Below are 13,929 nucleotides of genomic sequence, written 5' to 3'. Positions count from 1 at the left end.
TTTTTAGCTTGTTGGGCTTGCACCTTTTTATTTTTGATCAGCTCCCGGCAAGCGTGGCAAGGGCGGGGAGAGAATCAAGAGTTCACAGCAGGCCCACCACAGTCCCAGACGGCAGGCTGGGGGGATCTAGTCACATAGTGTAGGGTTCTTAGGGATTAGTTTGTTTTAGCCTTGTTTTGAAATGGGATTAGCTTGATTTTTGGCTTATTGTGAAAGTCAGGGTGCTTATTTACCACATGAAAGTTGGCAACTGTGTTGTGAAGGCATTTCTTAATAGAGATAATACCTTAAAGAGGCTTGATGTTTGCAAAGTGCTTTGAGTTCTTTGTCTGAAATGTAGCGTAGAAGTGGAAAGGAGTGTTACTGTTCTGTGAGATATCTTTTGAGAGAGTGACCGAAGTCAAGGCGACTTCGGAAGGATGAGAGAGAGCCTGAGAAAACAAGACCATAGACCTGCCTGTTTACATGGAAAGTGTTATTTGAACAGCTAGGAGAGCTTTCCATTAAACCAGTCCAGAGCCAGCTTGTACATCAGAAATGCGCCTGAGAACCAAATTGCTGTGCTGCTGATGGATAAGCCATTGCTAGACTAAGAGCATGTTTCCTAGAGAACACTTGGTGCATGGGTGGAAACAAACAGGGAGCTGAGTTTTTTTGAGAGAGAAAAGGCGTACTCCACCACAAAGCATGGCGTCAACTATCCACGACAAGACTTTCATCTTGAATATAGTCAATTAAAAGGGTTTCTTCTAGATTAAAGGGTATTAGTAATTTAGATCTGTTTAAAATTCAAATATCATGACTAGTGGAGGGATGGTGGTGGGAACTGCAGTAATGAAATGCTTGTTACTACATCATTTATATTATTATGGAATATAAACTTAGTACCACAAAGGAGAAAACAGCATGAGCACTTTGAAAAAGACAGCCACAGCACCTACAACTTTAGTGCAGAGTTGCAAGAGAGCTGCGCTCTCATTTAGGCTATTAACTGAAGTGGTCAAAGTGCTCATCTCACAGCCACTGTTCTCAATGGTCCCAATTCAGGAAGGCACTTAAGCACATGCTTAAGTGTGTTCCTGGATACGGTTCCTTTCCAGAGTCAGGGCCCATGGGAGCTGTTGGACACTGAACTCCTTTGTTAATTTGGTCCATGTTACCTTTGTGGAATGGGTTAACATTTCCATAAAGTGATTTCAACTGATCTTATTAACAGAATGCTTAACAACTTCCTAATATACTTTCACATTTGTGAGCCCCTACTGTGTTGAATGATTAAATTAAAACCACTAGAAAGCTCTCATTAGAAATGTTAATCAGAAAGTGTGGTGATTAAGTGCCATTCAATTGGCACTAAATTACTGCTTGAAGTTATATATTAGTCATGTAAATTATACTTCCACACGTAACTCTTCCTCTACTCCCACTTCTCCTCCCCCCCAATAAAAAAAATAAAACTTTAATTAGGGTTTAATAGTCAGACTTCAGTTCAATCAAAATAAAATGTCACTTGTCGTTGTTTAAATCAATGTCACTGTCCTACATTTCTGGCATAAAGTAAGTGTATTTAGGTTGTAAAGTCTATCTGAATCCCTAAATCTTTGCTAATGAAGCGTGTTGCATTTTGGAACACAATTTGGATGGAATTAACTCTCCATCTCCACCCCAAAGCTTGGGGAAAAATAACTTTCACTAGTGACAATTTTTGGAAACAGTAACTTTTACATCACATTTGAATTAAAATAAAAAAGATGAACACTCAGTTCTGAATTATGTATTCAGTCTAGCTAACAACATTGGGAATGTGATTTAGGGCTAACTCCCTTTTTAACATTATGAATCAAGGTTTTCTGAGTTCATCCAGTAAAGTATTTATACTGTATATATGGCATGTTTCTTGAACAGGAAAACAAAGGATGCAGTAGCTTCAATTCCATAATTTCTGAAATATTAGGACAAGATTTGAGGAAATAACCAAAGTGAATCTCTTGTTTAATATGAGATGCACAGAGTTTGTTCTCAGAGGGACTCAAATATATTTTACTTTTAACTGGTTTCAGAGTAGCAGCCGTGTTAGTCTGTATTCGCAAAAAGAAAAGGAGGACTTGTGGCACCTTAGAATTGGTTAGTCTCTAAGGTGCCACAAGTACTCCTTTTCTTTTTACTTTTAACTGTGTCCCTTTACAATTCAGATATGATGGGAAAACATTATTATCAGCTGGAGAAGAATAAAAAAAGCAAAACCTCATACCAGGCAAATGAAAGGCACAACTATTTTCAAAAAATCCCAGCTCACCCACTCCACTCAGGACTTTGCTTCCTTGTATGAAGCTGGTGTGGAAAACGCCATCCTGGAAAGCTGGCACAGTGAGGAACCTCCTCTTGATCTCTGCTTACAGCTCTCACATCTAAGCTCTGATCTCGTTAATCCTCTATTTCAGTTCAATAAACTCACGGTACCTCCCCCAAGAGAGCATGAAGGAAGGGAGAGAGTATTAGAGGAGGACATTTTTTCAAACGCATCTTTCATAAAGATGCTTCCTTTTCAACAGTAAGAATGGCAATTATATTTGTACTGTGGTCTCTCTCCACTTGAGTTTTGTTTGGAATAGGTAAGGTACAAAATGAGCTAAATTCAGCAGTAAGCAAACTAAGCTAATCACAGATCACAAAAACCTGGGGTTCTTTGAAAAGATAAAAAGCAATCACATTTTTGGTTCCCAGTTGATGACATGTAAATGGATTTACTAATGCCATTATTTTGAACTTTTGGTGCATCAAACTTGCTACACAAGCAGGTCACTGGAGACATTATGCTGTTTGCAAGTAAAGATCAGAACTCTCTCCAAAGTTCTTTAGTATCAGCACCCAATCCAAATTCTCAGGTAATTGCCCCCCGATGTATCACCATTTGTTGAGGCTGACTCTTCTTTTGCCACAGTTCTATCATGTCTGGCCAAAAGGGAAGATTTTTCATTTTGCTTAAATCAATAACCTTTGGGGCTATACTGAGATATCATAAAAAATACGATATGAAAGGGAATATAACCACCCTCCTCTCAAAAAAAAAAATTACTCAGGATTGCTAGAAAAATGGATGCAGAAGAACAAAAGAGAAACACAAAGATAAATTTAAGCACCCAGGACAAGACGGCACCATTATATTCCCACCCCGTGTGTATTTTTCCTGAAAGCTGAATGCATCTCTTTAAAAGTACATACTGTGAGGTAAGCAGTCTTCTGGGTGTTTATGGACGAAAGGTAAGAGAGAAGTAGCATGGCTAAGCTAAAATGAATTAAGATTTCATCTTGTAAGTAGCCCCCTCTGGGTCCTGGTAGCAGAACAGAGAGGTAGGATTAGACTGGGTATCTTGTCAGCCTAGTAGTGAGCTACAGCAGCAGTGAACTGTCCGCACTACTTCATGCTAGCAGTAAGAATGAGCGTACTCATGCAGCAGCTCCAGAGACTGCACAACCCCTCCATGCGATGAAGCCCAGTTTGCAGGGGTGGGACTCTGCCTATAGATCTGTGATTACACACTTCCATACTCCTCCTTCCCCCAATCCACAAAGCGTGTACAGCCGGAGAATTCCTTGGACAGACAGTCTTCCATAAATAAATTGAAAAAATTGGGACTGTTTAGAAGAGACAGAGGAGGGATATCACAACAGTATACAAAATGATAAATGGTAGAGAAAGTAGATCTGAAACTTTATCCACCCTCTGCCACAAAATCAGAAACAAGAGGCATTCAAAGACACTGAGCTAAAAAGACCGAGCTGAAGAATCCACTGTGAGTGGTAGGTGGACACTGGGAATGGCTGAACAAGGAAGGTGTGATGGAGAGCCCAGGGCAGAGCAGGGGTAGGGAGAAAAACCAAGACCCAGTTAGGGAACCCAAGGGGGTGGGGGGGAGGGGCCGGCACAGGTGGGAACACTGCAAGGGGCCTGCAATGTACATTACAGTATTTAGAAACAGTATCTAAATGATCAAAATGCCTGTACTGCTGTACACTGGTTAATTATCTGACCACTTCTCATAAGGTAGCTTTTCTCTTTAAACGGTTACCGTAGAACAAAGTAGTATAGTTCCACTGCTTAACCTGCCGTATCACAATTCCATCGTAATTTAAATTCAATTTTAGTACAAACCTACGCTGTTACATTTACACTTGTATAAAGCACTAACAGAATCCTTGACTGTTTTATGGTTTAGTCAGTCACTTTTAGAGTATTTTTTAAATAAAAGATGGAATAATTAAGTGGATACAAATACAAATAAGTGTTCAAATTTAATGTTTTAGCAGTATTTTTACACATATCCTTACATGTTGATGCTGTATCAGTAAAACAAAGGGGGATAAAAAAATTGCTACAGCGAAGGTTCCAGAGATTTAAAAGTATACACATTTCTACACTAAATAGGTAATGAGGAACCTTGACAGTTTAACAGAGCTGAGTCTTGTTCTAAAGGGCATTCTACTATATACAGTGAGGGAGAAATATTTTACTGTCCCTCACGACAAACAGCAGACCGTCTTATGCCTTTCTTAAATAAGCCACTTTGACAACACTCGATATAAGCAGTACATAAACACAGATTTCCAGAAATCCACAATAAAGTATACCTCATGCCACTTAACTGCAGATTCCTTGTTTAATACAGTTAGTTTTTACATTCACACTGAGGTGGTTCCCCCATAAAAATATTTATTTACTTTCCATAATGTTTGCACATATTATTTTTAGCATGCACTGAAGTGAATGAGAGGCACAGTCCAATAGAACACTGCAACTGGCTAGAGAAAGTGAAAATACAACAGCCAAAATATTTCAAATGAAAAAAATAGGGACAAATAGTAAATCTTAGAATGAGAACCACTCTTAAAGATGGAAACTATAATATGATCAAATGTACCGACTACCGTAAGCCACTTCTGTTGTACTGATGATTCCGATTTACTTAGGACAACCATCCAGACACCTTGAGAGCACTGCCAAACAGTATAAATAGCTCTTCTCACACGTTTGTAATATCCTCTTAAAAGTGAAACTTTCCACTTTGGCTAGCACTGAATATTGTTTTGAAATGTGCCTATTACAGATTAGACAATTCTCTTTTCTTTGTGTACCAAGATTAATATCTGCACAACTTTGGAAAAGTTTCTTCACTACACACACACACACCCACCAGACCAGTAAGGAGCATAAGATGTATTTTTCAGTCTAAGCATGGATGATTTGCTTAAGACCTCTCAATTGGTAGATTTTTATTAAACAGTCTACAAAATGTGTGCTTTGTTGTCTTTAAAGCATATATTTCAAATAGAAAAACCCTGATTCCCACTTCTTGTGTAGTTAAGAGTGCTACCAGGGGTAATCCTCTATTTTGGAATGTGTATATAAAGAAGGGTTGTTAAAAATGTATTGAAAAGATAGTCATGGGGTAGTGCTGGCTAAAGCTTCCAATGAAACTTGAACAGCAGCAGAAGCTGGATATCACATCCTTGTGGAAAGTTTAATGATTATGAATTCATTTTATATACTATATGCTATAATTTTCTCCATTGTTTAAAGCACTTTAATCTATAATTACTGAATAGGCTAATTTTTTGTTCACTCATGAGCAAACATTTAAGCCTCAGATTTAACCTTAACAGGTAGTTTTACTCTGAAAAGTGGCTCTGTAAAACATGGTATTTAATGTGCAATGTTTTTCACTTGCTTCCATATCAATTGCGCTAAGTAAAAAAGAGTTCTCTGGAGTCTAGCTGGGATTTTTCATTCTTGCACACCACCACCAGTAAGATATGTCCATGCCGAATTATGTTTGACATCCATATAACCTCAGAGCTACCCATGTGCAAGACCACTGGAGGTTGAGTGGAAATTAAACAATTGTGTGATGATGCATGAGGAAAAAAGAATCCTGCTCCTTCTTTCAGCATTGTAGAGCTAAAAGGAGGAAAAAGTAAAAACTGTCCCCTCAGCAAGCAGATATAACCCCCATTAAGAAACGAGTTGAGTATGGCGCAATTTGTACATTATCACTTTTCAAAGTAGACCCACACTAACTTTTGGTAGTTCCATATTCACAACCAAGGGTTATTGTAACTCAATTGTTTTTTACACACTTCTAGACAAAAATATTTTTTCAAACAACCATTAGTTCATCAACAGCTGTGGCTATCTTTAGGGTTATGATTTTCCAAGCTTCCAAGATTCATTTATCGCCTGGATAAACGTGAAAGAGACATGTAAGGCAACAGATTCAATCCCTCACCCATCTTGTAGTTTTGAAATACATTCAAATTTTGTGCCTACACTAGCTGACAGCATCCTTTGTACTTGTCTAGTTTTGCACTTTGGTCAGAAAAAAGTTGCATAGAAAATTATGCTTCTGAAAATACAGCTATATAGCTTTTTTGTGTGTGCAGTATACTAACAATCATGGTTCTACAAACTGATCTTTCAAAATTCTTGTGAAATTAAGAACATGTTCTAGAATTTATCATATAACTTGCAATATATACCAGCATACAATATATTTCATGGCTTGATTTAGATGAACAGCCATTTGTTACAAATTTCAAAAAGGGCCCAACAGTTTCAGATGCAACTGGATAGACACACCTCACAGGTAACTGTTATGGTCAAAGCATACGAGTTGTAAAAGTTAGTCAAGCCTCAATATGACTAGGGAATGTTGAAACAATAGTAAACTAAACACTAGAAAGCATTCTTGGTCATTTTAAAAATTATACCTATATGTTTAATATTCTCTAGTCCCCAAATGAAAGGCTACTTGCTGGCAGATGGTTAACAATTAGTTAATGGAACTTCATAAGCACCTTGCCCTTTCTGTGGCTATTAGGAAGAATAGATTGGCACCATTATTCCAGAAGTAAATGTCATTTGTACTTTTGCTTCATTTAGGGAAAGTTACAGAACTAGCAGATTTAAACTATCCAAATAGTACAATTTGCATTGAAGTATATACCCAAGACTGTTCCAACTATCATTTTTTCCTTTATCCCAAAAAGCTAAAAGATTGCTTTCTTCTACTGGAAGAGGTCAAAATTAGGTTTCCCAATTAAAGTGGCCTGACATTCAGAGGTACTGAGCACCTACAACTCCTACTGACAGTAATATATGACTTAGGAGCCTAACTTCAGGCAGCAGTAGGGTTGAAAATTTTGGCCACAGAAATCAGCTTCAGATTAAATACAAACATTTTACACAAAAATGTCCACCTGTTATGTTGAAAAATACATCTATATATGGACAGTTGTTACTTTTTTCCAAGAGTCATACGCTCCCTCTTGCTATAGGAATATCAGCACAAGCATACAGGCTCTCTTGCCAAGCCCCTTCTTACGCTACATGAATTTATATATATACACACAGATTAACACGCTGTAATGGATTTAGTACTCTTCTGTAGAGACCGTCAGCGCAAAACAAAAGGTAAGTCAACACTACAAGACTTATGTCAAAAGTGCTTTTGCAAAGAATACAGTACACAGATGTGTATTCAAAGTCTCAAAATACTTCATGAACTCTGAAGTGGTTATCTAAGGAAGGGACTTCATCTGCAAAATGAAGCAGTTTATCTACTTGCACACCAAATTCTTCAAGAATCTGCACAAATTTCTTGTGCTCCTTCCCAATCCATGACCTCATTGTATCAAACACTTGGTAAGGTGTAACATGAGCATGAACTGCAATTCCTGTCTCTGCAAATTCTTTCAACACTTCAGGGTCAGTAACCCAAGTATTGCTTCCTCCAGAGTGACCACCATCCAGCCAGTAAAATGCTCTTATATTTTTTATAAAGGCATCTGTGTTCTTGTCATTTTTAGCTTCTTTTAACTCATAAAGCAGCTGGTTCAAAACCACACAACCTTTACTGAAGCCAATCAAGGTAAATGATGCGTCACCTATAACAGATGGTGTACCAAAATTCATAGCAGAATTATCAGAATGTTCCCAATTTCTCTCTCTCTCTGATGCTGGGCAGCCATTTGTAGTAGGAACTGATTTTGCTATTGTTGCATCCTTGTTGAAACCATACATACTCTTTTGGGACAGCAAAATGTTCTGGGTGACACTGAATGCATTAACTAGCAATGCATGAAGGTGTGTGAAAGCTCCAAAGTCACTGCTGTGTTCTGGTGCTCCAAACAAATTGCTTGCCACAAAATTATCATAGCAGCTGAATTTGTGCAGATGCATACGGGAACATTTTACAACCCAAACATAACTATTAGGGAATCGGTGAGCGAGTATGGTAGCAATGTTTTCTAAACTCCAGCATTCCCATTGAAAGTTTTCTGGATGGCAGACCATAACATCACGATAGTTCTGAAAGAAACAAGACAGACAATACATTACTATGGTGTAAGAGTGCAGTGTTTCTGGTGAGCAAAGGTTTAACTCTCGGTTTGTTTCAGACTCTCTAGCACAAGTACTTATGGAAAGGGCTACGTCTGGCTGCTAGAGCGGGATACATGATTGTCTTTCGAAAAGTATGTCTTTGAGACATTCAACACCCAGGACAGAGGTGAAAGTAAGCCGGTGCACTGTACCAGGACCGGCTTACCGAGAGGGCAATTTAAAGCCCTGGGGTAGTGGCAGCGGGAATTTAAAGGGCCCCGGAGCTCCAGCCACTGCTACTGCCCCGGGGTCCTTTAAATCCCCGCCTGAGCCCTGCTGCCCGGGGTAGGGGTGGGCAGGATCTGGCAGGGATTTAAAGAGCCCCAGAGCTCCAGCCACCGCTACTGCCCCAGCCCTTTAAATCCTCGCCCGAGCCCTGCTGCCAAAGCCCTGGGATAGCCACGGTGGGGCTCCAGTGGGCATTTAAAGGGCCAGGGCAGTAGCAACAGCTGGAGCCCCGGGGCCCTTTAAATCCCCGATGGAGCCCGGCCACTGCTATCCCAGGGCTCGGGCAGCAGGGCTCAGGCGGGGATTTAAAGGGCTCAGGCAGCTGCTACTGCAGCAGAGCCCCAGGCCCTTTAAAGCTCTGCGGGAGCCCAGAGCCCCGGGGTAGCGGTGGCAGCCGGGAGCCCCCAGGGCTCCTCAGTGATTTAAAGGGCCCGGGTCTCTGCTGCAGTAGCAGCAGCTGGAGCCCTGGGCCCTTTAAATCGCCCCCAAGCCCCGGGGCTCCCAGCCGCCTCTGCAGCTGGCAGCTCGGGAGTGATTTAAAGGGCCCCAGGCTCCCAGCTGCCACTACCGCAGCTGGAGCCCCGGCCCTTTAAATCAAGATTTAAAGGGCCCGGGGATTTAAGACCCTGCCTCTTCCGGTTGAGGCCATGCCCCCTGCTCAGGACTCCGGCCTACCGGTAAGTCCTCTAACTTACTTTCACCCCTGATCCAGGATCAAAGGATGAGGTTAATCTCCAAATGGGAAGCATGTGTTTTTTTTCTGATAAGTAAAATATGTAAACTTAAACAAGTCTTAAAGAAAAGATATTGCTTACTGTACACATTATAGCAAAATATTACCCAAATACAACATTCAGTCTTCAAGTGTTGATATTTATTGTGTTCTGGTGAATTCCCACTTCAAAAGGCTAAGATTCTGTAGACTACCGATTACATTAAATTATATTCAGCCTCACAAAAATACTAATTCACCATTATAGTTTGGCCTTAAAACTTAAAATGTAACATCACTTTAAGTATAAAAATGCACAGGAAACTAATCAAAGACATAATCAGTCTCATTTCATTTTAAGATGTTAATGCAGTCCACTTATATCCACCTTGCTAATACTGCAAACAAAAACAACTCCGAGAACTATGGGTGGTGTTCCACAGTCCTATTTCTATTGATGGAATAGAACTGATTAGCTTTTCATGAAGGATAATGCAAGAGAAATGACACACAAATCTTGATAAGCCAGACCTAGTTTACAGAGGACAAAGTCTATGCTTCTTTGCACAGTCACAAACCTTAAAAGGTTAAAAAGTAAGATAAAATTGTGTTTGTGCAGTTTTTGCGCTCCATGCTGGTTATGAAGGAGGAAAAGGGGTTTTTTTCCGTAACAAAAAGTTACTCTTCTGCTTTCTTCACCATAGAAATATTGAAGTCAGAGTAGCAGCTGTGTTAATCTGTATCTGCAAAAAGAACAGGAGTACTTGTGGCACCTTAGAGACTAAGAAATTTATTTGAGCATAAGCTTTCGTGAGCTACAGCTGACTTCATCGGATGCATGAAAATAAATTTCTTAGTCTCTAAGGTGCCACAAGTACTCCTTTTCTTTTTGAAGTCAATAGGACTACTCAGAGACAACATTTAACACATGGGTAAGCCTTTGCGGGATCAGGGCCTCAATCTGAGTCTCAGTTCCCCACCTATGCAATAAATAATATTTCACTACCTCAGAAATAGGTTGTGAGTATGAATTTGTTAGTGACTGTAAACCACTCAAATGCTCCCAACTGCCACAATAAGTAACTACAGAAGTTATTGTAACTGAACATCTCAATTATTGATGTCAGTGTCAAGAACTTTCAAGCCAAGAAACATTAATGACTGGATTTAGGTAAGTGTTTCATGAAAGAACAAGCCTACTTGCCCTGGTTCAAGCAGTTTATAAACTTCGCTTGTGTAGCTTGTTAGCTTCCAAATCTAAATAGCTAGACTTAACATTTTATAATGCATTAATGCATGGGGAGTAACTGTCAGAGTTAACTTCTTCTTAGCATATGTGCAACGTGCCTCAAGTGCCATGTGACCAGGGTGCATCACTGAATTTGGTCTGCTAATTGGATCTTTAGCTTGCCCAGGCACTGACAGGGAGCCCGACATGAATACTGATCTATGCCCTGCCCCCACCCCCTGTTAACTGAATGTTAGAGCTGAGAAACCAAGCACTCATGAGCCAGAAGATACAGGAGCTAATGCTGCTCAATAGTTTGAGATTGACCATGTCCTGTTTCTCATTAGATTTATTATATTACTGCTGATAATGTATGGGTAAATTGCTAACATTCTAGAGCAACCTTAACTTTTGACCACTTGATTTCGCACCAATATTGTTTTACTAATTTTTAAAAAATAATTTCCATACACACATGCACACATCATCTTAGCAAAATCTATTTTCACCCTAATAAACCAATTCAATTGTACAATAAGTAGCTGTTTACTCTAACCAGAACTGTAGTGCACACACTACATTGAGATGAAACAAATCAGGCATTGACTTTCACCCTACTTAATTGTATCCAACAGTAACTCTCACTGTATCCAAATGTAAGTAGCTCCCAATAGATCCAAGCACACAATATATTTAGAAAAGGAGTACTTGTGGCACCTTAGAGACTAACCAATTTATTTGAGCATGAGCTTTCGTGAGCTACAGCTCACTTCTTCAGATGCATACTGTGGAAACTGCAGCAGACTTTATATACACACAGAGATCATGAAACGATACCTCCTCCCACCCCACTGGTGCCACAGGGACTCCTTTTCTTTTTGCGAATACAGACTAACACGGCTGTTACTCTGAAGCTTATCTAAAGTGATCATCAAATTGGGCCATTTCCAGCACAAATCCAGGTTTTCTCACCCTCCACCCCCCACACACAAACTCACTCTCCTGCTGGTAATAGCCCATCCAAAGTGACAACTCTCTACACAATGTGCATGATAATCAAGGTGGGCCATTTCCTGCACAAATCCAGGTTCTCTCACCCCCTCACCCCCCTCCAAAAACCACACACACAAACTCAAAAACTTCAAATCCAGACTCCAGCGAGAAACTGCTGAATTGGAATTCATTTGCAAATTGGATACTATTAATTTAGGCTTAAATAGAGACTGGGAGTGGCTAAGTCATTATGCAAGGTAGCCTATTTCCCCTTGTTTTTTCCTACCCCCCCCCCCAGACGTTCTGGTTAAACTTGAATTTAAACTTGGAGAGTGGTCAGTTTGGATGAGCTATTGTCAGCTGGAGAGTGAGTTTGTGTGTGTCCCCGGGAAAGAAAAAAAAGAAAAAAAAAAGGGGGGGGGGTGAGAAAGCCCACCTTGATTACCATGCACATTGTAGGGAGAGTGGTCACTTTGGATGAGCTATTACCAGCAGGATAGTGAGTTTGTGTGTGTGGTTTTTGGAGGGGGGTGAGGGGGTGAGAGAACCTGGATTTGTGCAGGAAATGGCCCACCTTGATTATCATGCACATTGTGTAGAGAGTTGTCACTTTGGATGGGCTATTACCAGCAGGAGAGTGAGTTTGTGTGTGGGGGGGTGGAGGGTGAGAAAACCTGGATTTGTGCTGGAAATGGCCCAACTTGATGATCACTTTAGATAAGCTATTACCAGCAGGACAGTGGGGTGGGAGGAGGTATCGTTTCATGATCTCTGTGTGTATATAAAGTCTGCTGCAGTTTCCACAGTATGCATCCGATGAAGTGAGCTGTAGCTCACAAAAGCTCATGCTCAAATAAATTGGTTAGTCTCTAAGGTGCCACAAGTACTCCTTTTCTTTTTGCAAAGACAGACTAACACGGCTGTTACTCTGAAACAATATATTTAAACACTGAGTTGTAATGCATACTATGTAAGATAAGCACACTGATATTCCACGCTAATGGACAGGACTGTATTTCTCTCTAGCAGCATTTTTATAATGCTAGCCACAAGAAAGGCCATAGTGGGTCAGACCAAAGGTCCATCTAGCCCAGTATCCTGTATTCCTACAGTGGCCAATGTCAGGTGCCCCAGAGGGAATGAACAGAACAGGTAATCATCAAGTGATCCATCCCATCATCCCTTCCCAGCTTCTGGCAAAGAGAGGCTAGAGACACTATCCTGCCCAAACAGCAGCAACATTCCCAAGTGTCCCACTTGACAGCATACCTTTAGCTTCCTGCATTGTATTAACACCTGCTGTGGGTATTAACTGTTTCTAATGGACACACTGACAGGAGTTAGGAGAGCAGCACGCTAAGCAAATCTGAAAATGCCCCAATATAACATAACAAAACTCTGCCCTCCTTGCAATAGTTGGTTTAACTTGGTTTTTATTAGTACAGGGAGAACACACCTGGGGCAGCAGGTTACCCACCCCCCACGAGGCTCTATGGGGGAGAACACACCTGGGGCAGCAGGTTACCCACCCCCCACGGGGCTCTATGGGGGAGAACACACCTGGGGCAGCAGGTTACCCACCCCCCACGGGGCTCTATGGGGGAAGAACACACCGGGGGCAGCCCCGGGGCTGTATGGGGGAAGAACACACCGGGGGCAGCTGGTCTGCCCTCGCCGCCCTCCTCCTCCTCCTCCTCCCCCTCCCGGGGAGAGGGGCAGGAGGCGGCCCCACCTCCGCCTCCCGCCCCCATGAGTTTGCACTGGGGGAGGGAAGAGCCCGGGGCAGCGGTCCCCCCGGCCCACCTCCCCGCCCGCCGGGCAGGTACCTGCACGTCCCCCGGGAAATAGACGACATGATGCCGAGGCGGCTGCGGCTGCTCCGGCGGCGGCAGCAGCAGCAACAGGTCGTTGGTCCGGCAGGGGTCGGCGCCCGGCACCTGCGGCAGCCGCAGCCAAGGGGGGCTGAGGCGGGCGGAGGAGGAGCCGCCGCCGCCGCCCGCGGGCCCCGCCCCGCAGGTCGCCGGGGCTCGGCACTGGCTCATGGCCCTGGCCAGGCAGAGGAAGGCCGAGCCGACCAGGCCCCTCAGCACCGCGGTGGCGGCGGGCGAGCAGCGCCAGCGCCTGCTCATAGGAGCCAGCAGCCCCGCAGCACCAGGCCACACCTGCCGCCTGCCTACCGCGCATGCGCGAGCCGAGGGGCGGTGCCGCCGGAACGGAGCGGCAGAGGCCTAGCCGCAGAGATAGAGTTCGGGGCGTGGTCTGGGGGAGCTCTCCCCCTATTGGCGGTTTCTCTTCCCGCGTCTTCTTGGAAATGGAACAGGGGAAAGACCA

The 13,929-nt window shown here is 42.4% G+C and overlaps 1 protein-coding gene across 1 annotated transcript; it reads right to left on the bottom strand.

The window, feature by feature from the left end:
• Positions 1-4,280: 4,280 nt before the first annotated feature.
• Positions 4,281-13,729, bottom strand: C11H2orf69 (chromosome 11 C2orf69 homolog). The gene is made up of 2 exons (XM_077830097.1): positions 13,425-13,729; positions 4,281-8,365 (listed from the first exon to the last, which is right to left on the bottom strand). The coding sequence occupies exons 1-2, from the start codon at positions 13,725-13,727 to the stop codon at positions 7,544-7,546; spliced, it is 1,125 nt and encodes a 374-aa protein (XP_077686223.1). The 5' UTR covers positions 13,728-13,729; the 3' UTR covers positions 4,281-7,543.
• Between the last annotated feature and the right edge of the window lie 200 nt (positions 13,730-13,929).

This window comes from Eretmochelys imbricata, chromosome 11 (genome assembly GCF_965152235.1).
Source record: "Eretmochelys imbricata isolate rEreImb1 chromosome 11, rEreImb1.hap1, whole genome shotgun sequence".
NCBI classification, from domain to species: domain Eukaryota; kingdom Metazoa; phylum Chordata; order Testudines; family Cheloniidae; genus Eretmochelys; species Eretmochelys imbricata.
The sequence above is the reverse complement of the archived record's forward strand: the minus strand, read 5'-3'. Positions and strand labels throughout refer to the sequence as shown.